The following is a 12116-nucleotide window of genomic DNA, read 5'->3' as shown; positions in this document are numbered from 1 at the left end:
TCAATTTTCCCCTTTCACCTATATATGGATTCCAGAGATCAAATCAAGGTTGAGAGAGACACAAAGAGAGGAAGCAGTTCTCACTGTGCTTCTGGTCTATCTACAATCTTAACTGGAGATTTTAACTTGTTTTAAGAGGTAATATTAGGGCCGGAGGATGGCTCAACAGGTAAGCATGCTTGCTGCCAAGGGTTGACAATCTGAGTTCAGTCTCCAGAACCCACACAGTAGAAGAGAAGTGATTACTATATGTTGTGTTCTAACCTCCAAATGAACAAAATAAATAAATGCAAACTTTAAAAATACATTTATGCACCATGTTTTTTTTCTATAATGGATAGTGTTAAATTATCAACCAGACAGAATCTAAAATCACCTGGGAGACAGACCTCTGAGCATACCCATGGGGGATTACATCGAGTACATTAAAGAGGGAAGACACGTCCACTGTGGGTGGCGCCATTCCCTAGATGAAAAGGGGAGCTGGGCAACAGCATGCACTCGTCACTTCTTGTTTCCAGACTGGATGTTGTACATCCAGCTACTTCAGGCTCCTATTGTGTTGACTTTCCTACCATGATGGACTGTACCTTCCTTCAACTGTAAGCTAGCACCAATGAGAGTGGAAGAGGGGAGATGACAGCAGTAGACTGAAGCCAGGACATCTCGTCAAACACCTCAGTCCTGGGTTCAGCTTGTATTCTCATTTTAGACTCTAAAACATTGACCCTGATTTTAGGAACTACATTAAAGGGTCACAGCATTCACAAGATTGAGAACTACAGCTCTGAAACCACAAGGAGAGACAGGGCAAGCGAGGGAGATTTTACAGAAGTGCCAGTCAGCAGGTTGGTAAGGGCAACGATCCCTTTTTTCCACTGTCTCTCCGGGTCATTCTGTTCCAGGCAGCGAAATCGTGTCAGCAAATATGCAGTACAGGCAGTGATGTAAGTAAATCACTAAATAGATCAATACATCAGTACCTAATAAACCGGTCCTTTCTACCTCATCCTACTCATTTGTCAGAGTATCTTATCACAGCACCAGGAAGGGAAACTAAGATGTCATCTTTCCAGGCCTGATTATGAGCTGCTGGAGAGCGCAGTGACTATCTTTTTAAAATTCAAGCTATCACTTCCTACAAACTCATGACACTTGTGTCAGAATATATCACATCAAAAAGAAAGAGGTTTATGAGCTAGGTATGGTGGCATGCGCCTTTAATCCCAGCACTCCTGAGGCAGAAGCAGGTGGATCTCTGTGAGTTTAAGGCCAGCCTGGTCTGCAAGGTGAGTTCCAGGATAGCCAGAGCTGTTGAACAGAGAAAAAAAATCTTGGAAAAACATAAACAAAAAAGGGGGAGGGGTTGTCTTAGTTAGGGCTTTACTGCTCTGAACAGACACCATGACCAAGGCAACTCCTTATAAAGGCCAACATTTAGTTGGGGCTGGCTTACAGGTTCAGAGGGTCAGTCCATTATCATCAAGGCAGGAGCATGGCAGCATCCAGGAAGTCATGGTGTAGGAGGAGCTGAGAGTTCTATATCTTCATCTGAAGGCGGCTAGGAGAAGACTGGCTTTCAGGCAGCTAGGATGAGGGTCTTAAATCCCAGGCCCACAGTGACACACCTACTCCAATAAGGCCACATCTACTCCAACAGGGCCACACCTTCTAATAGTGCCACTCCCTGGGCAGAGCATATACAAACCATCACAGGATTTAAATGTATATAAACCCCCAGCAAGTTTAAAGGAATCTGCCAAACTTCAGTTGTTTTTCTAGCTTCAAATAACCACCCATTAAAGATTTTATTAAACTGTTTTCAAAATACAAGGTAGAAGTATTAAGTCTTTTCAGTTTTTTCCAGGCTATTGCCGAGTTTCTTGATATTTAACACAAACATACATTGAGTAAACTCTCAGTAAAATAAAATGCTTCTGGTAGATTTTATTCTTCTTATTTGGATAATGCTACAGACTCTAGACCCTATCTGAAGCTCTGGGCTAAAGATAAGGTGTCAGATTGTCCAAGGTAGTCACGAATTATTTAGGTCGCACAGAGGGGCTTTTGAAAAGGCCTCACCAGTTGTCCTTTCAATGTTAGGAAAACCTAAATGTTTTCTATTTCACCTGTGAAATCACTAAACTGGCAAACACCCACGTCTCATCTATTTCTAAATCTAAATCTACCCCTAAAGGGGTAACTGTGGTGAAATGTATATGCTCCCGCCATCCCAATCCCAGTGCTATTTATGTAAGTGTGTGGCTGCCATGCTCGCTGCCAACAACTTGATGAGTTACAGGAGCTGTTTAAACTCCTTTGGCTTGGTCCTGTAGGGAAGCTGTGCGAACTCAAAAGATCAACTGTGGTTGTGCTCTCTGAGCTCCTAGGCAATTAATAAAATACATGCTCGTTTCTTTTTAAATGCTCTCATCTACTTAAAAAAAAAACCTACTGACTGGGGCTGGAGAGGTGGCTCAGAGGTTAAGAGCACTTCTTGCTCTTCCAGAGGACCTGAGTTTAGTTCCCAGAACCCTGGACAGCTCACAAACACCTGTAACACCAGCTCCAGGAGTCCAGGGTCCTCTTCTGGCCTCAGTGGGCACTGCATGCACCTACCTCTCTCTCTCTCTCTCTCTCTCTCTCTCTCTCTCTCTCTCTCTCTCTCTCTCTCTCACACACACACACACACACACACACACACAATAAAAATAAATCTGTAAAAAACCTAAACCATGTAAACATCATTATCTTGGACACCTCTTTATTGTTGTAGTAACAAAAATGTGTCATATAAACAGAACTCAAGTTCTATTTTTATTTATTTTTAACAAGAATAACAGAAGTTACAGAGTTGTAACCACCCCCACCCCCCAACCCTACCCCAGGAGGTTGACATTTAGTTTGCAAGAAACACCTGCTGGTGAAAGCATATGACTACTCTTTTAAAAATGTTACAAAATTTAACAAAACATTGTCCTAAGCAGCTACCTTCATATTCGTAAACAGAACATAAACGGGCTGATCCAGTTTCTGCTGCACATCAAACAGCCGCTGAAGCCACCTCTGGTTTTAAAACAACAAAGATAATCCTGCTAAACTACCAGAGCAGACACATCGGAGTCTGGGGGAGGGGAGGATTTTGGAGGAGACAGCATTAGAAACAGACCAACACACACAGCATCCTAGACTTCAAATGACTTAATGTCCTCCACATTGCCTCCAGTTCTACAGTGACTTCTTCCCTACACTACAATGGCACTGTGGCTGTCCAGTCCACATTCTCTTTCGAAAACACACCGGACACTTCGGACACAACGGGAGAGTGGGTCTGTGTTTTTTTGCAGTTTCTGAGGCCTTCCTTGGGTTATATCATTGATCTTAACCGTGGGCCTGTGCATGCATGATGCCTTGGAGAGTTGGGTGGTAAGACGTGCACCTTCTGTTTGAAAACCACAGACAGAAAATGGGTCTGAACAAGGGGAAAGTGCGACCGGATTCCCGCCCGCTGTGGCCCCGTCACTGGGCGAGCTGTGCTTACTCCCTGGCTTTGCTGATGTAGTCAGCAAATTTATTGATGCTGTCTTCCTGCTGTTCCAAGGCATCCAGGATGATGCCCATCGGCGTTTTCTTCAAGCCTATTCCCTCCATTTTATTTTCCAGTTTGTTCTTGAGGTTTCGAAGTCTCAGGGATGCATGGATGAACATCACTGAAAGAAATGGCAGCATCAAAGTAAGAATTCCTTTACTCTTTAGTTATGTAAAATAAATAAAATTTCTATTGTTTTTTTAATCGTGTGTGTGTGTGTATGTGTGTGTGTGTGTATGTGTGTGTGTGGGTGTGTGTGGGGGTGTGTGTGGTGTGTGTGTGTATGTGTGTGTGTATGTGTATGTGTCTGTGTGTGTCTGTGTGTGTCTGTGTGTGTATGTTTGTGTGTGTGGGGGGGGTGGGTGTGTGTATGTGTGTGTGTGTGTTGGGGGTGTGTGTGTATGTGTGTGTGGGTGGGTGTCTGAGTCTGTGGGTTTATGCACATGGGAGCTGGTGCCTGCAGAGGCCAATGGCATCTGGTCCCTCTGGATGCTGGAGCTGGAGTTCTAGGTGGTTGTGAGCCACCTAATACAGATGCGGAGAACCAAACTTGGGTCCTCTGTGTTCTTTTATTTTTTTAAGCTCTTATTTATCTTATGTATATGAATATACTGTAGCTGTCTTCAGACACACCAGAAGAGGGCATCAGATCTTATTACGGATGGTTGTGAGCCACCATGTGGTGGCTAGAAATTGAACTGAGAACCTCTGGAAGAACAGTCAGTGCTCTTATCCACTGAGCCATCTCTCCAACCCAATAATCCCCTTTTCAACCCTCACACATACAGTAAACTGTGTCTTTTAGGTGTCAGGTCTGCTTGCCTTGTTGATCTTCAGATGGTTACACAGACTTTATATGAAGCTGCTTACCAAGTCACACACAGATTTTGTGTGTGTGTGTGTGTGTGTGTGTGTGTGTGTGTGTGTGTGTGTGTGAAGAAAACTCAGTATTAACTTGGAAGACCATTGGTCTGGCAGCCACGTTCTTTTGTCCCCACTGAAATCCCTACTTTGCAAATGCTAGTTAAACAACATGACACTCAACATAATTTTCCACTGACGTGATTACAACCAGAATATGAATCCACTCACCCTGGTTTCCCAGGGAGGACAGTTTTTGCATTCTGGGTTTATCTGTACTTTGAGAATCCAGGTAAACCCCACTGTTTAGGTGCCTCCGAAGAGGTGTGTTTTCTAAAGGTGTCCTTGGGAATGACCTGGCCTTGTTTACTGTGAAATAGATTCCATGGTCCCTCTTCTCGGACCACTTGTTCTGGGACCTTAAGGGAATAGGGTAGAAGATCTGTATTCTAAGACACTTTGTGATCTATAATGGCTATCTCTTCCATGTACGTACGAAGTACCCAAAGAGCCTGTTAAATGGGGCTGGGGAATTGATGAGATGGCTCAGTGGGTAAAGATGTCTGCCTCCAAGCCTGGTGGCCTGAGTTCAATTCCCAGGAATCACATGCTGGAAGGAGTTGTCCTCTTACCACCACAGTTTCCTGGGTAAGATGGATGGATGGATGGATGGATGGATGGATGGATGATAAGTAGATGCGATTTTTATAAATTAAAAATAAAGGACAGGAAAATTACTCAGTGTACAACGTGTAAGGACTGGAGTCTCCAGGACTAACCTAAAAGCCAGGCAGGCAAGGCAGCCAGCCTGCAGCCCCAGCACTTAGAAGGAGGAAACGGGATCCTCGGGACAAGCCAGCCAGATAGAGTAGCCTAGTGGCTCATCAGGGGACTCTGCCTCGATCAATGAAATGGAGAGCAATGGTGGAGGATACCTGATGTGAACTCTGGGCTGGCGTGCTCACCCTTCCACACATGGGGAAGCTCATGTATGCATATGCACGCACACTTGTACTACATAATAAACACATAAACGAAAGAGCCTACTATAGTCAAATTCCCATACTACACTATGCACGATTCAGAAGACTAGACGTCCCTAGACTACTCTGACCTTTAGAGATAAGGGCCACTTTCTAAGCATCAGGCACTTGAGGCACTACTGTTGACCCACAGAATCAGGCTCTCCAAGGGATATGGCTTAGAAACACGTATTTCCAAACAGTTCTTTGGTAGATGATCCTCATGTTTCAGAGTTTGAGAATAACTGATCTTAACTTCCCTGTCTTAAGAGATGGGTGAACACAGCCCACCTAGCATGACCAATGGTGTTCTGGTCCTGTAAATCTAGCAAGAGAAATAGAGACTCTTGACTCCATGCTGTATTTCATTACTCTGGCCTATCTCAGGCTCAAGGGCAGAGAAGGGACCATAGTTAACAAGCAGGTGTTTAAACAGAATCATTCCCGCACTAAATCCTAGTATAGCAAGGAAAATCTGGGGAAACTTTCCCAAAACTTGAATTTACTGTTTGATAGAGTGTAGAATAATAAAGTGTAGAATTCATTTGTAAATATTCTGGGCTCGACCTGACAAGATCTCAGATCGGCAAATGGTTTTATTTACTTTAACATGCATAGGTGAAATATTTTCAAATGCAAAGGGTCACTGTCTCGTCAGCAACTACACTAGCATTTCATCAGGATCTCTGCTGCCAAGACCTGGAATTAGATCTTTGTTTCATTTCATACTGTTTGAGGACTTAGACAATAAGGTATTTAGAAAATATTTAGTTTACCGGAATCATGGTATGTAGTGTTTATACTGTGGTCCAGTTATTTTTTTCAGGTATACTACTTTTCTATGAATATAAGTGTTTTACTTTATTTGTGCACATATGTATGCATGCATGCATACCTCACGCATGCCTGCTGCCTGCACTGCACAGGTTAGAAGAAGGTATCAGATCCCCTGCAGCTAGAGTTATGGATGGCTGTGAGCCGCCATGCAGATGCCATGCAGGTTGTGCCAGTTCTTGTCATGTGACTGGGATTTGCATTTGCTTTTTTTGGTTTCGCCGAGTAAGAAGAGCCACATGATACATTGCAAGTGCCCACATATATCTGTGGAAATAGGCAACTGCTAGGCTCTCATGTGCTGCCTTAGACTATTCTGACACTGCGTTAGATACTCCGAGAGGTTATGCAATGCCCACTGGCCAACTTTGTCTACATTTACTTTAATGAAGGGAGACAAGGAAAGCAGGTTTACTTACACAATAAGGGAAACGTGATGCCAAACACAAAGACCATGACACCCCCAAACATGGATATGAGGAAGTAGCTGGCTAGCATGACCACCATGACAAAGGCCGTTGGGTACTGCTTCTTCATCCGGCGGAGGATGTCTTTATTGTGTGCTGCCCACACAAACCCCGTGAACACCAGCACCACAATGATTCCTCCAAGGATCATGTTGAAGGGGCTCAGAAACCTGGGGTGTGAAACAAAGAATGACAAGCTCAGGAGCAGGTGGAGCATGGTAAAGAAGGGAAGAGGAGGGGTGGAAACCATGGAGAACTCGCTAAGTACTTTATCAACACCAGCCCATAACCTATGAAGTAAACAGAACTGACTGACTCTAAATAGAGAAACAGCATTAGTAGTTAGAAAACAGAGAACTTTTAGCCAGGCATGGTACCCACACAATCCTAGCACTTGGGAGGCTGAGGCAGGAGGATCATGAGTTCAAGGCTAGCTTCAGTCACACAGCAAGAGTCTGACTCAAAACAACAATAAAACCAAAACAACAACAACCCCCAAAACAAAACAGAATGTGACAAAGAGGTGAAAGGGGGAAGAAGGGATGATCAATAACAACAATAAAAAGGAAATAGTAGAATTAAGACATTAAGACCACCACAAGGAGTCCGATGCCCATCCGACTTGCCAGTGTATCTTACTAGAGACCCACGATTTGAAGACCCCGTGTTCTTATAGATGCGTTGTGTTTAGCTTTCACACATCCTAGGCACAACTGTTGAGCAATTGCTTTGTCCTTTTTATTTATTGTTTTAATACCAAGTATTTCATGTTTAGTAGAAATGATGGATGAAAAAATTCATCTATCCATGATGGATACATATAGGGTAGGGGGATCATACAATGGCCTTCATAAGCAAGATCCTGTCTATGGTCATGTTTCTGTTTGGACTGTGCAGTGTTTATTAGTGTATTCATTTGAATCCTATGGAAAAAAACACAAAACAAACAAAACAAAGGGTAACTTCTGCTTCTACTAGACTAAGAAAATCTGATCACTCTGAATCCACCTTCCATTTTGGAACCCAGCAGCTGAGTTTTGGAAGCCTTCTCACTGAGGATGAACAGAAGCTTTCTGTGGAGCCCAGTCTTCCCTACCCACCATTGCTTCCTTGACACGAAAGCCTACAGCAAGCTGATGCTCCATAGTCTGTTTTTCTAGTAAGTGATCCAAGCCACTGTCTCATACAATCTAATCTTTCCGCCCCACAGCAATATTGGGTTATGGTCTCTCTCTCAATCTCTCTCTCTCTCTCTCTCTCTCTCTCTCTCTCTCACACACACACACACACACACACACACACCCCTCACTTGAACTTTCCAGAGGCTCCAACCATCCTCAACACAGGTTGTCAACTTCAGCAATCCAAATATTACAGCCTCTAAATTCACTGGTCCATAAGACAAAGGTTTTCATCATGGGACAACTGTCACTGACCATGGATAATGCAGGAAATACTAGGAAGAAGACAAGTATTTTATAGATGGCAAGGACCCAACACTGTAGTCTTCTACCTTCCCCTCCTTTTCATGGAGACAAAAATCTCCATATATAGCCCAATATTGTGGTTTGAATGAGAATGGTCCCCACAGGTTCATGTGTTTGAATACATGGCTCCTACTTATTAGAACTAATTGGGAAGGGTTCAGAGGTATGGCCTTGTTGGAGGAGGGGGTGTCAGTAAGGGATGAGCTTTGAGATTTCAAAGGACTCAGCCATTCTTAGGGCACCTGCTTTCTGCTTGCCAAAGCAAATATGAGCTCTTGGCTGTTCTTGCTACTGTGTCTTTGCTTCACTACCACAGGCTTCTTCTAACCTTCTGAAACTGCAAGCCCAGTTTAAAATTTTCTTTTGTAAGTTGCTTGAAGTGAGAATGTTGGTTTCTTTAAATTTTCGGTTATATGAATATGTTTCTGTCTTAATGCCAGGTGTGGGATAAGATGCTGCTTCACAGCAGGTGACTATGATTTGCCTCATGCAGTAACAGGGGTGTGATTTTTTTACAGCTGCAGATAGTTTAGTTCTGGGGACTCTAGACAAGGTATGATCCCTGAGAGGTCCTGGTGCGGCTGCTGCTCCTCCCCACTGCCCCCCTGCTTCAACCCCCCTTCCCCCCACCCCCGTTCATCCTGCTGCTGCTGCATTTGCTATTACTGGATTGCTGGCTTATTGGACTGCTAACTGTAGTCTGATGACAGCTTGGACTTGCCACAAGGAACCCAATTTTAATCAGCAGGAAGTAGCCTACTGAGGTCTATGCCCCCTTTCCCCTCTAACCTTATTTCTCTCCTACCTAGTGTTGGAAGTTGGAAGGAATCAGGGTGGGAGAAGGGTTGAAGAGCGGTAAACATAAAAGCCCAATAAACAGCTAAAAAAGCACAACACTTGCCTTTATCGTGGTGTTTTATCCCCAATATTGAAAAGTAGCTAACACACCCAGGCTATCCTCAAAACCCACCATCCTCCTGCCTCAGCCTCCCAGGTACTATAGTTACATATATTTATCACCATTTCCAAATGATTCCTTTATGCTTGAGCTCTGATTCTACTGAAACACCCACTATTTCAGTAGAAAGTGAAAGTTTCTTATTCTTGCTGTCAGGGGGTTGGAATGAATGTAAAACTGCTTTGAAGAAGAAAAGCTCTCCACTTTAGAAAAAAAAAATGAGGGCTGGAGAGATGGCTCAGCGGTTAAGAGCACCCGACTGCTCTTCCAGAGGTCATGAGTTCAATTCCCAGCAACCACATGGTGGCTCACAACCATCTGTAAAGAGATCCGATGCCCTCTTCTGGTGTATCTGAAGACAGCTACAGTGTGTACTTATATAATAAATAAATAAATCTTTAAAAAAAAAGAAAAAAAATGAAAAAATTGCTGGATATGGTGGTGCACAGCTTTAATCTCAGCATTCAGCAAGTGGAGAGGAGTGTATCTCTGTGAGCTCGAGGACAGCCTGGTCTACATTTTGAGTTTCAGGCCAGCCAGTACTGCCTAGTGAGAGCCTGTCTTTAAAATGAAGAGGTGGATGGGGGAGAGGACGGGAGGGGGGAAGCGTGAGCCCGCAGAGAATTAGACAATGGTAAGAGTGGTATACTATAGCTCAAACACGCTACAGTCTATAACACTTATAAATGCTGTTCCGGGGCCAACTCCTGTTCTGAGCCAGTCTCACCACAGAACATGGCTACTTTAATCTGTTGCCTCTAAGCAGGACTCTTCTTAGAGAAGGTGAGACACAACAAAATATGGATGCCAGCTTAGGATAGTACTCGGAGCCACTTCTGACACAGGGCAAGATCATTACAGCCTCAAGGCTAGGCTGTTTGCTGCTAATCACAACAAGCTGCAATTACTCCAGGACACCGTGACATTGAACTACTGCCCGACTGCCTGCATGGAAATTCACTCCCCTCCCAGCATAAAAGCGGTCTCTCAGAACAGCTGTGTGCGGATGGGCTCTCTCCACTGCCGCCGCAGTGTATCTAATGAACTGTGTTCTCCCTTCTTTTGTCTTCAGAGCATCCATTCCCACCAGTGCCATCCCCAGCAGGACAATAACGGTTGTCTATTTTGCTCAAAATCCTTGACAAGGCTGAGACCCTGCAAGCCCGAGAACACAGAAGTAATAAATAAACTGGCCAAGAATGAGATGTGTCCACACTGGTGGTACGTATATAAAACACTGTTAGGAATAACCTATGTGACCAATATTTTACTGGACTGGGAGGTATGCAACTAGGATTAAAAGGTTGAAGTATGCAGGCGTGCACTACTAGATCTGGCTTATAATTAGTAGCACAACGAGGTACAGACAATAAATTGAGTGGGTGAAAACAGTGATTAACACATTCCCTCTGTTAGATGTAGCGTATCATGTATGTGACATAGCCCTAAAGCAGAAATATCTGTCACTTACATTTCCTTTTGAGTTTCAGGCCAGCCAGTACTGCCTAAGTAAGAGCCTGTCTTTAAAATGAAGAAGGTGGGAGGGGAAGTGTGAGCATGCAGAGAATTAGACAATGGTAAGAGTGGTGTACTTTCTCCTTTCCTCCTCTTCCTCCTCCTCTTCAACCTCCCCCACTTGAGACAGGATCATATGTATCCCACCATAGTCTCCAACTCAATGAGTAGATGAGGACAACCTTAACTCCCGATCCCCCTGCCTCTACCTCCCAAGTCCAGGAGCAACGTGTGGGCCACTGTGCCCAGTTAATGCATGCTTTGCCTCAAAGCCACGGCCTTGTGGTTAAGCAAGCACGTTACCAACTGAGATATAATCCAAGTTCTTCCTACATATGAGTGTGCTATTGGGATTGAACCCAGGGCTTTGTGCATAAGGGGGTAAAGGTTCTACCATTAAGATGTATCTTCACGGAATCAGAGAAAGGACTGAAAGAGCTTGAAGGGGCTTGAGACCCCATATGAACAACAATGCCAACCAACCAGAGCTTCCAGGGACTAAGCCACTACCCAAAGACTATACATGGACTGACCCTGGACTCTGACCTCATAGGTAGCAATGAATAGCCTAGTAAGAGCACCAGTGGAAGGGGAAGCCCTTGGTCCTGCCAAGGCTGGACCCCCAGTGAATGGGATTGTTGGGGAGAGGGTGGTAATGGGGGGAGGATGGGGAGGGGAACACCCATATAGAAGGGGAGGGGAAGGGGTTAGGGTGATGTTGGCCCGGAAACTGGGAAAGGGAATAACAATTGTAATGTAAATAAGAAATACCCAATTTAATAAAGATGGAGAAAATAAATTGCTACATTAATCATAATTGATAGAAAAAAAAGATGTATCTTCACATTGGTGGTGTTGGTTTATCGTGTTTTGTTTGTTTTATTTCTCTGTGGAGGGGTGCGTCTCAGCATCTCAGCATGTTGCCCAAGTTACCCTTGACCTCTGTCCTCCTACCTTAGCTCCCCTGGGAACTGGGATTACAGGCCTGCACCACTGATCTGACTTACAATTTGTATATTGCTTCCTAGTAAAAATAAGATGACTACATAAAAAAGAGGGTAAAGAAGCTCCCATTACACCAATTGCTTCTCAGTTTGTAGCCCAGGCTTAGTGCTCTCTTCGTGTCTCTCCAATTGCATTTCTGGGATTTGAGTTCATACACCACCTTGAGGCTTTTCTGTCTTTACCTCAACCTTGGCTTCCTGCTGTCTGTCTGTACTCTGTATGCCAGATTGGACCATCTGACCTCCTCCAAGCTCTCAACACCCAGCTCACACACAGGCTGTTCTGCCTGCTTGCCCTCCCTCCCTCCCTCCTGGTTGGAAGGCACCCAGAGTGACCCAGCCTCTCTGTGTCATTTTACTGTGTGTTTTCATCTGGGTC

The 12116-nt window shown here is 44.3% G+C and overlaps 1 protein-coding gene across 5 annotated transcripts in view; it reads right to left on the bottom strand.

Moving 5' to 3' along the window:
* Positions 1-2747: 2747 nt before the first annotated feature.
* The window catches only part of Arl6ip5 (ADP-ribosylation factor like GTPase 6 interacting protein 5), a 29992-nt gene continuing 20623 nt past the window's right edge, over positions 2748-12116 (bottom strand). For all 5 annotated transcript variants that reach the window (XM_063286671.1, XM_063286670.1, XM_039108327.2 and 2 more), the window contains 2 exons: positions 6726-6943; positions 2748-3710 (listed from right to left, as the gene is read on the bottom strand). In XM_063286671.1, coding sequence (XP_063142741.1) covers positions 3538-3710; positions 6726-6943 — 391 coding nt within the window. In that variant the 3' untranslated portion in view covers positions 2748-3537. The remainder of the gene's footprint in view (positions 3711-6725; positions 6944-12116) is intronic.

This window comes from Rattus norvegicus, chromosome 4 (genome assembly GCF_036323735.1).
Source record: "Rattus norvegicus strain BN/NHsdMcwi chromosome 4, GRCr8, whole genome shotgun sequence".
Lineage (NCBI taxonomy): Eukaryota > Metazoa > Chordata > Mammalia > Rodentia > Muridae > Rattus > Rattus norvegicus.
Note: the sequence above shows the minus strand (reverse complement) of the source record. Positions and strands in the feature narration are given on the sequence as shown.